Genomic DNA, 17,811 nt, shown 5'->3' on the forward strand with positions numbered 1-17,811 from the left:
CAACGACTTTCACGCGCGCGCGATTGAATTTATGATACATTAAGTATACCGTTGCGCCTGGAGTTTTCCAGGAACATCGTTTTATAATCGTAAATTTTGCGTGCCGGTAATTCAGCGCAGTCTCCTGCGATGGGACAAAGTTGAGAGAACGCAAGATATACACGTTGTTACACAAAAAAAAAGAATCATGTTATTGAATAACCTTCGAACAATGTAGCCTAAACTCAATTTTTTCCATTAAAAATACCCCGAAGCTTATTTTCACATTCCGATGTAAGGTTAACATTCCCGGATTATGAATCCTTTTCGCGTCCTATGTTTCTACTTTCACGTTCAAGTAAGTAAAAGAAATAATCACCCAGTATATGTAAATGTTATTCAACAAATAAACCTCAAGTTCAAAATAAAACAATTACATTAAACTCCTTTTCTGTAGTATACGTTGTATCCTCTGTATATATTGGCTTATTTGATTTGAAATTATAATGAATAATTCAACATACACATATACATATATATATATCGAAACACAAATAGGGTTTCAAGATTTTCATCGGATCCACTGTGACAAGTAAATCTTCGCATCCCCTACGAATTGGCAACGGTGACAAATGCAACTGGATGAAAAAAGTCTCTCGGGGAATTCCATTAAAAAATGACCATCGAGAATACCTTGGTTCGAACGACGTTAAATTACTACAACTTTAGCTATTTGGGGGAATTCGTGTTGCACGTTAGCTCCGTGCTTGTCAGCTTTTCGATCGGCATTCCGTAGCACGTGGCGTTCGATGGATTTTCACAGCGAAACGGACAAAACGAAATTGCAAAATGCGTCATTCTTTTCATTTCACTTGCCACGCCTGTGTATGATGTCCTGCTTGCGAGTGAAGCTCGCATTTACGCTTGGCCAGTCTTGTGGACATTTGCTCGCTCTTCCAGAAAGCAATAAATGAGAAGGAAAAATAACGCGTGCATTACCAATGCTCCTATGATGCACGTATGATTAATTCGTTCATGTTGATCCATCGTTCGATCAGCCGATTATAGGGAAATTTACGTAGTTACCCGTTAGGTGAAGCGTTTTATTAAATAGTTATCTCTGGTGCAAATTACGTACTCTGATTAATGCACGATGGAAAAATGTTAGAAAGTAGAGAAATCTGGAGACGGAAAGCTATCCAGTAGGAAACTGGAAGATTTCCATAGGAAATGAAAGGAGCTACGTTCAATGTACAATGGCTCGTAAAAGTATTCGTACGCTTACTATAGAAAACTTTTACGTGTGTATTGTGCACGTTATGTGGAGCATTTTGAAATTTTGTTAGCACTATAATGAGACGCGACTGCCATATATATATTGGCAAAATTTGAGCTATTAATTATAGATAAGATATTTGTTTACTAAAAACTTATAATTAATAAAATATTAATATATATGTGAATAGTTTCCTTAGAAACGTATAGTGAACATTAAAGACGATTACACTGAATATTGTGGATGATTGTCTACTTAAATACTTTTATGATATAAATAATTATGTTAGTTAGGTATCATTACAGTACCAATGAAATTTGAAAATGTTTCATATAATCGAACACATGATATGTTCATAAAACTAGTTGACAAGTGTACGTGTAATTTCACCAGCCAATATGCATAGAAATCCTGAATTCCTTGATAAAATCTATACCATTACTCATCCAAAATCTAAACCACTTCGTACCAATTTTTGTTTCGCAAAAACTTAATGGGTCATGCTACAGTTATTAGAATCACATAATCTTATCTGAAATTACGAGCCTGTTGCTAAAGAATACATAGATCACCCGTGGGGCTTGCCATAATTGCGACAGCCGTGTAAAGAATTGAGTATTAGCCAGGAGTAGTTGATACGGACGTCCTCGTAAAACCCACAAAACATCAATACGATATTGGCGGAGGCGATGCCTACCTGTTCAATTTTACACATTTAAATTATCTTCACTTGAGATTATACTTCGTGTTGTTTATTTTTCTTACGATAATTGCGCGGTTTAATCTAAAGGCATCAGATATTCTTCAGTCGTTGCTCCTTAATTTACATTTTACTCGTGACATTTTCCTACGGTGTGTACCTATAGTTTCATTAAAATTATCGCGCTCGTTTTAGCGTGAATAAATTAACAAAATGCAAGTCGAAGCGTCGTCGCGCGAAATGATTTCTTTTCGTTGCCAGGAAATCTCGTTGTCTCTGAAACTACTGAAAAACTATAAGATATGATAAATGTCATCGACAATTCTATATTGCTGTTCCTGTCTAGTTTATCTTTTATTTCAGGCAGAAAACAGAAACACAAAGTGATTTGCTGAAGCGATTCTCACACTCTGCCAATGGGAGCATCGTGATATCGACAAAGGGTCAAAGAAAAATTGGTAGAGCGACATAGTTCCCTTCTCTTTGTACAATTACGGAAAACGTCGTAAAAAACAAAAAGGGAAAACAAAAATACAACACAAGAGGAATTACTTGCTCGATTGATGATGACATTCATATATTGTTTTATGTGATAGTGTAAATATTTTTTTTTCAAAGAGAGCGAAATAGGCGAGAAAAATCCCCAACATATGGAAAAAATACCAAATATATTCCAATATTATTTACAAGTTACAATTTAAGTTATAAAACGTTAAACATTCTTTTAACCACATTTGGTGTTACGGATCGATGAAAAGGTTAATTCATCGGTCAGTATATACGACACTTTTATGTTACACAAAGACTCGCTCCTCGACAAAATATTACTCACACTCATAAGTACATGTTCGATTTCTAATTTTAATTAAACATTGCCTTTTCATTTTTCACAAATCTAGTCGTTCGTTTTCAGGTCTGGTAAATAAGATACATCCACGAATATTTACTTGTAAATTCGCGTCACGGTCAAAGAAATATAATTCGAAGAAAGATGACACGAGATACGAAGCCGCAGACGCGGGAAGCAAGAAGGAAATATTAATGTCGTAATCGAGGGCGTTTTACGTCGGCCAACAAATCTCATTACTTGTTACGTTGCTCGCCATTGTTGTAGCCCAACTTGAAGAAATCTTTCAGCACCACGTTGAATGTTACGGTAACAATACCTTCCACTCTCATGCGCGTGACTGCAATTATAAAGAAAGTTATTACTCGGGGTCGCCCATGATGCGTCGGCTTGCGAAACATCAGGTGCACGTAGCTTTCCAGCACAGTTTATGGCGTCTCAGAGTCGCGGGATTCTCGTGGCGACTGTTTAATTTGAACCACTTTATTCCAGGTCATTCTTAAGAGACGCGAAAATCATAAAATGCCTCTGCAACTGGAAATCGTACGCGATCGTGCCTGCACCCACGAGCGCGTGTCTCGATGCAGTTAGAATGTAGATGCATATTTCTATCGGAGATATTTTTGAAAAAAAAGAAGAAAAAGAAAACTGTAAATCTCTAATCGTGAAAATGGCACGTTTCCAGTTACTATGAATGCGTCATGCGATTGACGTAACGAGTGATATAATTCTCAGAGTTGAACGTCGAGTTCTCGAAAGTGAAATAAAGCATAGACAAAGTTTAGAAATAGAAAGCAAGGTATAATTAAAAATAATTGGCTAATACGGTAACGAAACTTTTACCAAGATACACGTACGTATCTCGAACCAAAGATCGTGGAAAGGTAATATTCTTAAATTCGCCGAAAATGCTACAACTTGGAATATATAAATAATTTCGAATATTTCCAAAATTCCTGCGATCACCGATAAAAGTTTCGTACCGCAAACTTGCCTCTACCGTCTACATATTTAAAAGCACAGAAAGCAACAAGCATTTTCATCGATAGAAAGCTGAAAAAGTAGCTATCGTCAGCAGTTTGCGAGAGTAACCGGAAAAAAACAAGAGATCAGCTACGTCGCGATAACAAACTGATATCAGTAAAATTGGACGTATCGATTAAGTCGTATCGGAGGATTCGTGAGACTCTTAATTCCTTTCTATCGACCGATACGAGAATGACGTAAGTTGACACTATCGACGTAACGACTGTCCTTAATACGCGAGTCTCGGCTGAGCTCGACTAATTTAACGTCAGGAAGAATCGTCATCGAGAGACGTGATATGCTTCAAAATATTGCCTTACGTTCCCTTCCGTCACCAGAAGCCAATATCGCCGGATCAATTAGTTCTGGCCTTCTTCCGGTTAACCAGGCCGCAAATCGTTGCAACGTCGAGGAGGACTCCGGCACGTACACGGATATTCTGCATAATTTCACAGACGTTACAACAAACGTCGTTAACAAACGATTGCGTGTGACTAATTAAATCACGTTTGATGTTGAGCAAATTGCTCGTAATCGACTCTACGTTACGGGCTAATGAATTCTCGGAGTAATTATTCACGGCGTGGCAAATAATTCGGGGAATTTGAGGGATTCGATTAGGCAAGAAATTAGACTATGTATCACTGTAATGTTTTATTGTCTTTCTAGGATGTGAGGAAAGGGAGGCTGGGTTTTAAGGTACGAAATGTTTCATTTGTTATGTGTAAACTGCGATGAGAAATTGACTTTTGTGTTTTTTTAGGAGTGTAATTCTGTACTGTGACTGTATAATGTAACAAAATGACTTGTAATCGTGCTGTAAACTTTACATTTTTAAAATCGTGCGAAAATAAGTACGTCCCATATCTGGAGTTGTTGAAGAGCGTTAGAAAGTAATTTAAATGCAGCACAATCGCAATAACTTAGATTAATCTAACACGGGGCATTATATTTACATAATCCAACAAAACTTAGGTAAATCTGAAAAATATGCACTAAAGTTCCAAAAATATTGATCGTCGTATTATTGATTTTACAATAAAATTCCAATCATAGGAAGAGGTCCTAATAAAATTGCCATTTTTAGCCATCGAGTAACGTCAGAAATAACAAGATTAAATACAGATCTATTTATCTATGTAGGGTTTTCCCCTTGCAATCTTCATTTATCTTTTGGTTCGAGATATCCTAATTTGGTGTATTGTAGTATGGTGATAGACAAGATCGTAATTACACGACGTTACATCGCATTGTGAAATATTAAAGAATTTTTTGGTCATAATCGAATATAATACCTTTTCTCGTGTTGACCTGTTTTCAGCGGTAAATGACACACTCCATATCCTCTGATGACGTCGTGGCCGAAGATATCCAAGCCATAAACAGACATTATTAACTGTGGCCCTAAGACACCATTTTACAGATGATTGGTTATATTTCACGTGTTTAATAATATTTCCTAGTTATTTTAGGAATTTTCAATATTATGAAATCCTTTGATCCTACTATTCGCTATATTTTCTATTCATTATATATTATAAGAAGACAATATATAGTACTTATATAATTTTTCCACTTTTTTAAGAAGAAGAATTCAGCAACAATCAACATATTCTAGAACGACTAGAAACCAGAAAATAAAATTAAAAAAGTAAAATTTATTGGTTCAATCGTAGCTTTGGGGCTTCGATTTCCTCAAGTACGTAAATCGAGTATCATTGAATCCACTTACATCCATGCGGGTTAGTACTCTTGAACGTGACTTCTAGCGGAAAATTCCAGACTGCCAGATTTCGTGGATCGCTGCTGCATTTGCACATCTGCGTCAAACCTTCCTCGATACCCTAAACGGGATTGCACAAGTCACTAAACGATCGACGATAAAATTCCGCCGTTGAAATCGATAGAACACTGCGTCTAGTCGACGCGACAGCGTGTCAGATAGGTAAGCAGAATAACTCACGGCAACTACGCTCCATTCGGGACCAAAGTGAAATCCGTATTTGCAGTAGGCGTTGTCAACATCGTAAAACTCCGCGTGTTCGATGGATCCTGTGATCGAGAGGAAGAATTCACCTTCGACTGACATGACCAACTTACGTAGGAATCTAATCGAATTAGATTTACAAACTCACAGAAAGGGAAACTAACTTAGATTCACGATATTTGTTTATTCCTAGTATCGTTAAAATACATCGACGCAGTACAATCATTAAAAAGTACTGGAACACTTATCAGAGAAAATGTTTATTTCGATCTCTGATCAATATAACTTCGTTAGGATGCTGATGAAATTTCCAGATCTTTTGTACGAAGCACGTAATATTCACAGAAATACTTTTTATAATCAGAGTTCAATTATTTTAGCGAGGAAGGTTCTATGAACGAAACATGACTAATGGTAGGCTTATTTGTGCTGATCGGAGCTTTGTGTACGATTAAGCGAATTGGTTGTCGTGGTAACGAAGCATGCGCCTCCATTTTCCATAGCATTTGGTTCATTTCAACGGTCAAAAGACGCGGTTACTAAATATAGATGGGATCTTCCCCTTTAGTATTCAGAAAGCGTCGGCTATGTTATCTAATATCTACAACAACTTGCATTATTCTGGTAAACGTAGCCTTGACATGGTATGAAATATTAGGAGAAATTATAAGGTACTTTAATTCACGGAGAGACGAAGATGCAAATTAATTTGTTGCTGTGTGAACCTATTTAATTAGAGGAATCAAATTTAATGTCGCCAGGATGCAAGGAGGGTTGATGGGAAATCTGAGAAGACAAATAAGATAAGTCCGATCAGAAATTTGTAATTAAAGTTGAACGTTTGAAATTGAATTGGAACGGAGATCCTGAAATTAATAGAATGTCAAAGAAAAATGTGTTTTCCTTCGAAAGTATTATCCAACTAAATGCTAATCTTTGTAAAAGAAATTGACTGCACGAATTTAATTAGTAAACCATTTGAATATTTTAATGATATCAGATAATCATACGTGAGAATCCAATAATTCGTTTATTTTTGACATTTACATATTATACTATAATATAATATTGTAAAATAATGCTCATTGTATATATGTTTTTAAAATATAGAATTGATAAAAACAGAGGAAATGAGTGCTCACGCCCATAGATCTAGTTGTTTCATAGTACTGGTGCTGCACCATGCGGCCAAGTGCCAAAGAGCATGAACGTTAGCATGTACAAGAACCTATGTATTTAAGCTTAATGTTCGGGATCTGCGCTGTTTGGCTGTACATTAGAATAGACAAGAACCTATTGAGTTGTACGTTACAAGAACTACTTAACCGCACGGTTCTACGGAAAAGTTCATATCTTCTTTTCCATCCGAGATGGACAAGTATGAGAATGACAAAATCGCGCAGTAATGAAAATAATTGTAGATTGTCTAAGAAAGAGAAATTAATTGTTTGCTATATTTCTTTTAGAAAAGAAAAGAAAGCGTATCCCAAACGATAATGGATCAGTGGAATGATGTAATAATTATAATATTTTTCACACACGATTTAGCATTAATTCTTAGTACTTGATATGTCAATTGTAGCGACATAAAAATTTTTTTTTCTCAGCCACGTATTCTTTTTCCTCAGCACGTACGATGGTGTTCGTTGAGACGAATTCAAGGATCTTTTACATTTGATAAAAATAAGAATTATGCTAGTATCCGAATATTTTTATAATCATCAATATAATTATAGTCTGAGAATTTACTATTATCACGGCGCATGCTTGAACGTCTGACGATCATCGATCGATCGTTAACGAGAAAATTAGTGATGTAATATATCGTTCATTTCTGTTGACTAATTTCCCTCCCTTATTAGGCCATTGAGATCTATCTCCAGCCTACCTTCATCCTTTTTGTAATAGGGTAAGTGACTTTATAAATATTTAGTATTTTAATTCATATTGGAGATGGAAAGAATGTTGATTTGTGTTAGTTTCGAGGTTAGATGAATTTATTAAATAAGTACATTGAGTCGTGAAAATATTATACATTGTTTAATACTTACCTTCTAGAGTACTATTTAAAATTTTATTCGATATTTTAGAATATAAATTGCTAGAATCATTTAATACATGATAAAATGTTATTATCTTAATGCTTAAATGTGTTTATTTCGTCTGCTGTTTTCTTGTTTCGGCAATTTAAAAATTCAGTAGGCAATTATTCTGGAATGTTTTTAATGAATTAAAATAGTTTTATCCTCAAATCTTATTGGTTCATCATTAATTATAACGACGCTTCTATAAATCTTCCGAAAGAGACCTATCTATATGTAGTTTTCGTCTTTAACAGCAGATGATATTAACACGAATATTCAATTATGGTCTTCATAAACAGTACTAAATATTTATGTATTTTAAATGTCTGGAACCTCTAGTTTATGAGACCAAACACAAGCTATCAAAAGTTTCAAATACCAATCTTTCCTGCTATTAAAAATTAAAAGGTAAATATTTCTAATCATTAATTTTTCCATCTAAAACAAACATTAAATGGGAATTATATAAAACATTATTCAACAAATTAAACACGAATACATGCGATATGAAATAAAGAACCCACAACGTTCGCTGTTCAGTACAATTTTTTATTCCTCGAGTAACAACAGCGAATCTTACATTTGATCGAATCAATCATAAATACCTAGAAAACGGTATAACCACGATGTGTCCTACATTGCGAACAATATATAGTATGTACAGAAGATTCCACCGAGGTAGAATAAATTTCTCGTCCGATAGAAGCATGCAATCTCGGCGTGCCATTGTCGGCTGTACACGATTTAAAAATGAACACGTTGGCACGCGTGAGTTGCACCGCCGCCTTATCTACTCATGGAAATTTCCTCTTGCACTTTGTACGAAACTCGAAGAATCTGTCGACGCGTGATTTGCATTGCGATACATGTAATGAACAATGAACGATTCGAATAATGTTTACAGAACGATTCGATCCGATTCGCTTCTTCTATGATTGAACTGATGCGCGCTAAAAATTTGTCTAAAATTATTCTTCGTCGTTCGACTTTCACCCGATCATAGTTCATTACCATTGCTTTCTTCCGTTCTTTTCTTCACTACAAATAATACAGCGGCATTGTCACGAAAGAAACGTGCGCTGTTCGTTTTTTCCATTTCTTTTATGTCCTTTTTTTCTCTAAATAACCCTCTCTTTAGTTTCGAAACGTCACGTTGCGCAAAGCAACGACGACAAATCTCGCCATCACGATTTTGTTACGCAAATCTACCTGGAAGATTAGTGTGTTATACCGTAACAGTCTCTGTTCGTGTCTTACTAACGATATACACACAACGAACTACGAGATCGTGGCACGTCTTCTCAAAAAACGATGACGGTTTCGCGATTCTGATAGACGAACGTGTTTTACTTTCCACTAGCGAGCTCCTTCATCCGATTCAGAGCCGACCCTGCTTTGAACCAGGATATTTGTTGCTCGTTCATGGTGTGGTTCAGGGATATAGCGTCCACTTTGCCATCCTTGTGCTTGATTTCTGCTTTTACTGGCTGCAAATTAAAAGGGAAAATTAATCTTCTTTCATTGATTGTATAAGAAAATTTTTCCCTTGGTTGCTAGCCAAATGTTTACCATCTAGGAACGGTGTAGTTGAAATTAAACATTGTTATTCTGGAATCAAGGGTTACGTGCTCGAATACTTCAATGCTACGCATCAGCAATGATTATAATAGTATACTCGATATGTTGCGCTATCGCAAGTGCTATCTTAGTGCTACCTTTGATCGTCTATATTTAGCTGACTTTCAGATTAAAGTAATTATGCTATATGTCATAGTGATCTAATAATAGTTAATTAATTCTCAAAATACACTCGACATAATACAATATAGTGCTCGATTAATATTCCATAAAAAAGTTCTACCATTCAGAGATAGCAACCAAACAATCAATCTAAAACTTTAAATTTCCATACAAGATGTCTTATCTAACAAAAGAAATAATTAATGTCTTCAACAAAAGTGTACCTTGCCAGGCGCCAGATCGTTCAATCCCAGAAGACTGATTTTATCGGTAGGCTGGATCTTATCGTAATCACTAGGATTGGCAAAAGTCAGAGGCAACAGTCCTTGTTTCTTTAAGTTGGTCTCGTGGATACGGGCAAAACTCTTGACGATAATGGCACGGCCACCGAGATGTCTTGGTTCAAGAGCTGCGTGTTCTCGAGACGAACCTTCTCCGTAGTTTTCGTCACCAATGGCTACCCATTTGACGTTATTTTTCTTGTAATGTCTGGCAACATCCGGAACTTTTCCCCATTCACCATTTAGCTGATTCTTTACCTTGTTCATCTCGCTATTTTCGGCATTTACAGCTCTAAAAAATGTATGATAATTTTTTAGACAAAATTTAGAAAATTGTGAATGCTATCACTTTTACGATATTCCAGATTATGAAAAATTTACCCAATGAACATGTTGTTGGAGATATTGTCCAAGTGACCACGATACTTCAACCATGGACCAGCAGCCGAAATGTGATCAGTGGTACATTTTCCTTTGACTTTGATTAAAATAGTCATGTCGGTGAGATCTTTGCCGTCCCATTTGTCGAATGGTTCTAATAACTGTAATCGTTCGCTCGTCGGGCTTACGTCGACCTTGACACTGCTACCGTCAACTGGAGGAGCATCGTACGTCTCCATGCCAGGGTCGAAACCGCGGCTTGGAAGTTCATCACCTAAATAAAATTTTATTTATATTTATTTTAAAATATCAATTAGGCAAGTAATGTACAAAGTTTGTTATCAGTGTTTGAGAAACGTATGAAATGTTTCACAAATTCACTACATCCGAGTTCCGCTAGTAAACAGATTTTATCATCGAAGATTGTCGCATTAGACAGAGATACGGAAGAACTTTGTTCTTTTCATAAAAGACAAAAACATACGGACAGGCGACAGATTCACGAACACTTTATCACTATCTGTGCACGAAGCAGTCTCGCATAGTTAAGTAATAAACCACTCTTAACCTCAATAATCAATTTCAAAGGCGAAAGTCTACGTCCAATATTTCACAATCGGATATCCAATTGGATCTTCGATTTAATCTCTGCATATTATTCTTAACCTTGTAATTATCTAGTACTGGGCACGATAAATTATTCGCAGACATCTCTATGAAACAATCTCGTTATGAAACAGATATATACCATATGCTGTGATTCATGTTTAATCGTCTGCAAATTAACTACGATCTTGGTTACCTTTTTTTATGGTTTCATACATAATGGCAGAATATTTGCATTAATGAGATAATTTGTTAATCATAAGAAAATTATATTTACCAAACGGATCTTTGAGAAGGAATTCCTTCCCATCCTTGCCCTTGAGTTTATCGGTAACAGGGTTAAAGTCTAATCGGCCGGCAATCGAAAGGGCAGTGACGAGTTCAGGGCTAGTGACGAAAGCATGAGTCGCGGGGTTGGCATCGTTTCTTCCCGTGAAATTTCGATTGTACGAAGTGACGATCGTGTTCTTATCTCCCTTCTTGATGTCTTGACGATCCCATTGACCGATGCAAGGTCCGCAAGCATTAGCCAATACAGTGCCGCCGAAGTTTCGAAGGATCTCCGCCTAAATCAAGAGGATTAAAATTTTTTTTAGTATCTCAGTTACGAGATATATTCAAGGGAATACTAGTGAAATTTAGAACAACTTAAATATTCGTAGGGACTTGAAAGTTTTGCTACATCTTCGCAATATATTTGGGACTTTTTAATTTGTAGATATATTTAATAGCTTGGAAGTTCGAAATATCTATATCTAATATTTTTGGCATTTCGAGTGTTTACGAAATCTGTAGTATTTTTAACACAAAAGTCTACAATATCTCTGATATTTTTTTTATTTTGAATAATTTTGCGACATTTTTCAAACAATTGCAATATCTCGCTTACTTTTTGATACTTTGAACATTTGCAATATCTGTGATATCAATTTAAAAGGTGAGAATATCCTTCAGTCTCGTTACATTGTCTTACAGTCTTGTTACATTGCTACAATGTTCTAACAATCTTCATCCCTATCTTTAGCGATGTATTGTTCTAGATTGTATTCTAAGTCGATTTCATTGTCATCTAATGATCCCGTCATGTGAATCGACAATTTCTATTTTTTTACTGACACTGTCAAAATATCGAAGCCAAATTAAGAATTGGCGTAGGTCGCGTTACTTGTTGCTAAGTAACATGTACCAATGTTTGGCACGGTTCCAAAGAAACTATGCAACTTTGACTTTGGTAGAGGCTTTGAATTCTAATCAGAAACTATTATTCTAGAAATTGACTTACAATTCCGTCGCGTTCGATGGTAGCACGGATCTGTTCAGATCCTGGTGTAACGTTAAACGCAGATTTTGCTTTCAAACCGTGATCGAGAGCTTGTTTGGCGATGTTCGCACATCGGCCCATATCTTCGTAAGAACTGTTTGTGCAGGAACCGATCAGGCCAACCTTGATCTCGTTCGGCCAGCCGTTCTTCTTGGCAGCATCACCTAGTCGGGGTACAAGTAATGAATGTCCCTCGTTCAATTTCTTTGATGAATTTAACACTGAAGTTTTTCTAAACTTTGTACTTTCTTCAAATATGAGATCAGATACAAAGTTAAGAGGATATTTTTTGAGTCGATAAATTTCATGTTCTCCGGAGCTACGTATTATCTGAATAGATACATATTTTCTAGACTTTACAGTTTTTTAAAATACAAAGCAGAAAGTTGATATTATATTTACTATATTTTTCCAATCGAGTAGAAAAATATTTACGTAAAATATTTGGAAATTATTTGCACATCCCGCAAAAGAATATTCACAGTCAAATGCCATCGAATTTTAACAAAAATCATATTTAGTTTATCTTCTTTTAAAGCTTTTCAGAATTAAAAAAAATTAGTATTGTAAAATCTAATCAGGCACGCCTACCTTAACTACGTCGATCATTCACTCCACTTACCCAATTTTGAAATGGGATGAGCGAGATCAGGCGTAAACGGTCCATTGACATGTGGTTCCAAGGTAGACAAATCCAATTCGATCAGTTGATCGTATTTAGCATTAGGATCGGCAGTTAAGAGACTTTTTTTATGCATATCCGCGGCAGCAGCGATGTCAGCTCGTCCAGTGGCCTTCAGATAGTCTTGCATACGATAATTGTACGGGAAGATTGAGGTAGTAGCACCAATTTCTGCACCCATGTTGCAAATAGTCGCCATTCCGGTACAGCTAATATTGTCGACACCAGGTCCAAAGTATTCTACGATCGCTCCAGTTCCTCCTTTGACTGTCAAGATACCAGCTACCTTCAAGATTATGTCCTTAGGGCTGGTCCATCCTTTCAAGGTTCCGGTCAGTTTCACTCCGATGACTTTGGGGCATTTTAATTCCCATGGTATGTTAGCCATTACGTCGACGGCATCAGCACCACCCACACCGATGCACAGACAGCCCAAACCACCGCCATTAGGTGTATGAGAGTCGGTACCGATCATCAATAGACCTGGGAAAGCGTAGTTTTCCAGAATGATTTGATGGATGATACCGGAGCCTGGGTTCCAGAAACCAACGCCATACTTGGCACCAGCTGTCTTCAAGAAATTGTACACTTCCTTGTTGATGTCTTTGGCGCGTTTCAAGTCTTTCTCGCCACCCATTTGGGCTTCGATCAAGTGGTCACAGTGAATAGTGGAAGGTACGGCGACTTTTGGTAGTCCTGCAGAAAATTAGCAACTTTGAGTAAAGGATTAAAAAGTACCATAGATGTGTCTTTATTGTTAAAGTCAACTGGACATTTCTGTGAAGTTTAATCGTTTCTAATCTGAATTGTTTCTCGTAAGTGAAAAAGACATTTTCTTATTTGGATATGGAATCCTATAGTCGGGGAGGATTAATGCTAAGTAATTTAATCTGTTCATCTCAAATGACAACTTCATGGTGACATCACATACTATATCATATTTCTTGAAATAATTCCTGCATACTAAAATAGAAAGATATAGTGAGCATCTTATGATTATCATCATATAGGATCATCTTACAATTAATAGCATTTTGTAAATGCATTTTGTTTTGTGTACATTTATATGATTAATGTAAAAATTGTTTCCGGTCGTATCATGTGACTGATTTTTGCCAGACAAGCTTGTAAAAAGCGTTAATACCTTTTGTGTAAGATAATATGAAAAGTTTTCATATCATCATTAATAACGCATTATTGGCTTAGAATGGCCCAATTGGAGAAATTGCACAATTTATAATAAAATTATTACATGAATCCTTATCTTTTACTCAAACGACAGAATATAAGAGAATGTCTTCCTAAAAAGAAAAATAGGAGTTCTTTTTAATTAAATTACAAATGCTTTAAACCATACCAGAACTAATAAATTGTAACATGGCCATCTGGGCAGTGGCATCTTGCATAGCCACACGATCAGGTCGCAACCTGAGGTAGCTAGTACCACGGACGATTTCTTGTTTGTCGGGTTCATCGAGATGGGAATACAAAACTTTTTCGGACAGTGTCAGCGGTCGGGTCAACCTACAAGTATTTTATCATATGTTCGATTAGGAAATCAAAAATACTGTGCTTGATTATGCAGACATCTTATACTCGCCTTTTCTTCACCACTTTAAGTTTTTCCTCTAATTTGTCGTACGGAAGGTAGGTGTCCTTATCGAATTTGGACATTGCCACCTTGTTGGCGGCAAAATTCAACGCGCTCACGCTGAAGCATCTTTGCTGGATGTCTATCGCAAAGATAGCGAGCTTCTACAAATGAAATTCACTAATTAATTATCGTACCAATCTTTGAATATCAAACGAGAAAGAAATTGAATTTAAAAGATATGGAAATCATGTTTCAGAAAAAGTAAAGAATGCGAAAGTTATATCTGCATATCTTAAATTAGGTCAACTCAGGTATGAATTTCAGAAATAATTTATGATAGCATCTAACTTGTGAATAGTATACACAGTTACGCGCTATACCTGAGCCTGATGTATACTAGCGTAATTAATGTTTATTGACGATAGTAACGTTTCGCTTGCAGATAATGCGAGCTTAACATCTTCGTAGATATGTTTAAAAGTAATTTTATTGTTAACAACTCAGTAATATTTCCTGAGTTCAAGTGGAAAACTTACGCCTATACGACAAAAACACGATAGTTGAGAAGAAGATTAATGATAATGAAATAGTTTAGCTATATCTCTACTTTACTGTGTCCTTAACTTGTTACGTATAAGTATGTACATGTGACGAAATAGTATGAATAGATTCATCTACATACAACAGTTACGTAATTCTTTTATTTACGAAGACGAAAAATTTGCTCAACTTCTCGCGAAATATTTTGGAAAAAACCATATTCCGGAAAGTATATAAAGCATCCAGTGTAATTATTCTTGATTCAACAGCACACGCTCGTTATTAGTTAGTATATATATTCTTATCATATAAAAATTTATCGGACGTCTCGAAGAAAAACCAACGGATCGAATTACCGATTGATGAATATTTTCCATTCATCTTTGTCTGTCACGCAGCCCTGGCGCAATGGCCGCAAACCTAACCTCGAAATCTCCTAAAAATGTACTTGTTATATGCAATAATTTCGAAAGATATTATGTAACGTGTCTGTATCGTCTTATTCGGTCCATTTCCCTAATCACTCGTACATTGTTATTATCGCGATATATCTTTCTCTGCTGCACTGTCTTAAGTGCTCCAAATGCGCTTTGCTTCCAAAATACCGATTAAATGATTTCGTCCGATGATTGTCACAAAACCTGGCGATCAAATTATAGAGTACCCTCGAATGTCACAATGAAAATGTAACACGATCATTTTCAGTTAAGATAATCAAATATGCGGCGAATACTCATCACTTGAAAGATCATTGCTCTCACAGACCATGGTTAGTTGATTCAAAAAGAAAAAAAGTGGATTTTTGTCAACATTCAAATCAATGATCGATAGTTGGTCACTTCAACATGACACGATCGACCTTGATAATGGGGTCGAGCGGTCAAACTCAAGGCACAGACTGATTTCATATCACTGATTCAATTTGATATTCTTCGACGATGAAATTCTTTTGGTATACAAAACGTTGAAGAAAATTAAACATACCTGATCCCGAAGGATTCGGGTGCAATACGACATTCTCGTGATAGGAAACCTCCTGGTGACGTCGCGACTCGTGAAGTGGATTCGTAGGCGAAGAAAAGCGCAGGCGCGAGACGAGGAACACTAACAAACCGCGTCTTCTCTTGTGGCAGCCCTTCTCAAACCGGCCACTAGAGAACTGAGTGAAATTCAGCTTAGCTTCCTCGTGTCAATGCAGAGAAGTCACGCATGCGCCCCCTTTCTTCGGCCTATTTAGATACGAATTTTGTGGGAATGAAAGACAGGCGCCCTCACTGCATCGACAACTTTCCGAGCAGACGTTGATACCATTAACGAGCCAATAAGAGTTTTGACAGAGAAAATTTTAACAGCTGTTCATTCAACCTCATGTGGCGCAGTTATCGCTACCGCTGTACAGTTTGATCAATCAGTTCTGGTAATTGCGCGGTAGAAAATTGACGAGAGTGGAAAGAAGTCAAAGTTTAACAAACATCATTTGGAATAACAACACGTGAAACTAGATGTTAAAGTATAGAATTTTAAGAATAAAGTATCATTCAATGCTGCTAACCTAAGGAATAACGAATAGAAAAATAATAAATACAGTTTTAGTGTTTATTCATGAATAACAAATATTGGCACTGTTTAAAGGATTTATCGTTAGACACGAATAAATCTGTAATGTTGTGAGGAATAGATATCGCAAATAAGCAGCGTCGTTTGATTGGTATCTATGGAATAAAGAAAAATCTTCCTCGGATAGTATACATTCATACATGTATAGAATGTTTGAATTTACGACGCAGCTAACTAGTAAACTTATTAATTAAACTGTACTGAAACGTAGTACGAGCAGTTTCTGGGAAGCAGCGCGGCTAGCGTTGCTGAATGGAACTGTGAGAACCGGCTTGTCACTGATAATTCAGGGAATATCCTGAAGGGGGCCTCAAGCTTGTTATCGATCGATGTTTACCGGCTTAGAGTAGAGCAGATGTGGGAACTTTGAATATTGGACTGACTTTATTTTCAGACTGTAACATATTTATAATGGTACTTTTATAAATAGATTTCCACATTTTATGTCTATCTTGTTTGAGCAACGAATTGAATAACGCAGAATAGAAGAAGGGTGATTTCACATAGATATCTTTTATATCCACTAAAAATGTTATCTCTAATATTCATAGTCACGCCAAAAAGAATGAATTGTAAATTAATGATGAATAACGATAATGAATATTTAAAAAAATACTTGAAGAAACTCGATTGGATTCTCAGGAAATATCAGTACCTAATTCTTTCTTAAGTCAATTAAGTTATCTTTATAAATGACGTCGTAATATCAGTTTATCAGTTACTCCGACGTAAGCATTATTTGCAACATATCTATCAAAGAAATAATAAAGCATCATACATTAGTATGAAAATATCTTGAGAGTGATTTCGTTGTTGGATTAAATTTTTAATTTAATTTATCAATAAAATTAACATAAATTATTATTATGCACTGGGCGATTTCAACAGCACCGCAATCAATTTCATCATCGTTACATACGTTTCACGCGTTTCACAAGTACGTGAAGATAGTACGTAAATTGTGTTCCAGATTATTTTTATCTATCAATTAATTCCATTGTTGTATGAATTCTGGCTAGACTTTCGTGATAGTAATGCGAAGAAAATTTTTAATATCTTTGTACAGATGGAACTTATCAGAAATTACGAACAAAGTAACGCAACTCTGTGAAGTGAGAAAAAAGGAATTTTTTTTTTTTGTCTACAATTT

The 17,811-nt window shown here is 36.0% G+C and overlaps 3 protein-coding genes across 4 annotated transcripts in view; 1 reads left to right on the forward strand and 2 right to left on the reverse strand.

The window, feature by feature from the left end:
• The window catches only part of LOC117160841 (uncharacterized), a 78,050-nt gene that overhangs the window by 20,231 nt on the left and 40,008 nt on the right, over positions 1–17,811 (forward strand). The window contains exon 1 of one of the 2 annotated variants that reach the window (XM_076623465.1): positions 7,510–7,724. The exons of the other annotated variant lie outside the window; for it this stretch is intronic. The gene's annotated coding sequence lies outside the window, so the exon portion shown is untranslated. Of the gene's footprint in view, positions 1–7,509; positions 7,725–17,811 lie in introns of those variants that run through there. 2 annotated transcript variants of the gene reach the window in all.
• LOC117160846 (B9 domain-containing protein 1) lies at positions 2,607–6,296 on the reverse strand. The gene is made up of 5 exons (XM_033341885.2): positions 5,792–6,296; positions 5,561–5,672; positions 5,124–5,232; positions 4,149–4,267; positions 2,607–3,142 (listed from the first exon to the last, which is right to left on the reverse strand). The coding sequence occupies exons 1-5, from the start codon at positions 5,915–5,917 to the stop codon at positions 3,039–3,041; spliced, it is 570 nt and encodes a 189-aa protein (XP_033197776.1). The 5' UTR covers positions 5,918–6,296; the 3' UTR covers positions 2,607–3,038.
• LOC117160842 (aconitate hydratase, mitochondrial) lies at positions 8,428–16,225 on the reverse strand. Its single transcript, XM_033341881.2, has 9 exons — positions 16,029–16,225; positions 14,511–14,665; positions 14,268–14,434; positions 12,851–13,606; positions 12,190–12,392; positions 11,185–11,473; positions 10,302–10,575; positions 9,864–10,212; positions 8,428–9,386 (listed from the first exon to the last, which is right to left on the reverse strand). Exons 1-9 carry the CDS (start codon positions 16,059–16,061, stop codon positions 9,246–9,248), a joined length of 2,367 nt encoding a protein of 788 aa, XP_033197772.1. The 5' UTR covers positions 16,062–16,225; the 3' UTR covers positions 8,428–9,245.

Source organism: Bombus vancouverensis, chromosome 12 (genome assembly GCF_051014615.1).
Source record: "Bombus vancouverensis nearcticus chromosome 12, iyBomVanc1_principal, whole genome shotgun sequence".
In the NCBI taxonomy this organism is placed as follows: Eukaryota; Metazoa; Arthropoda; class Insecta; order Hymenoptera; family Apidae; genus Bombus; species Bombus vancouverensis.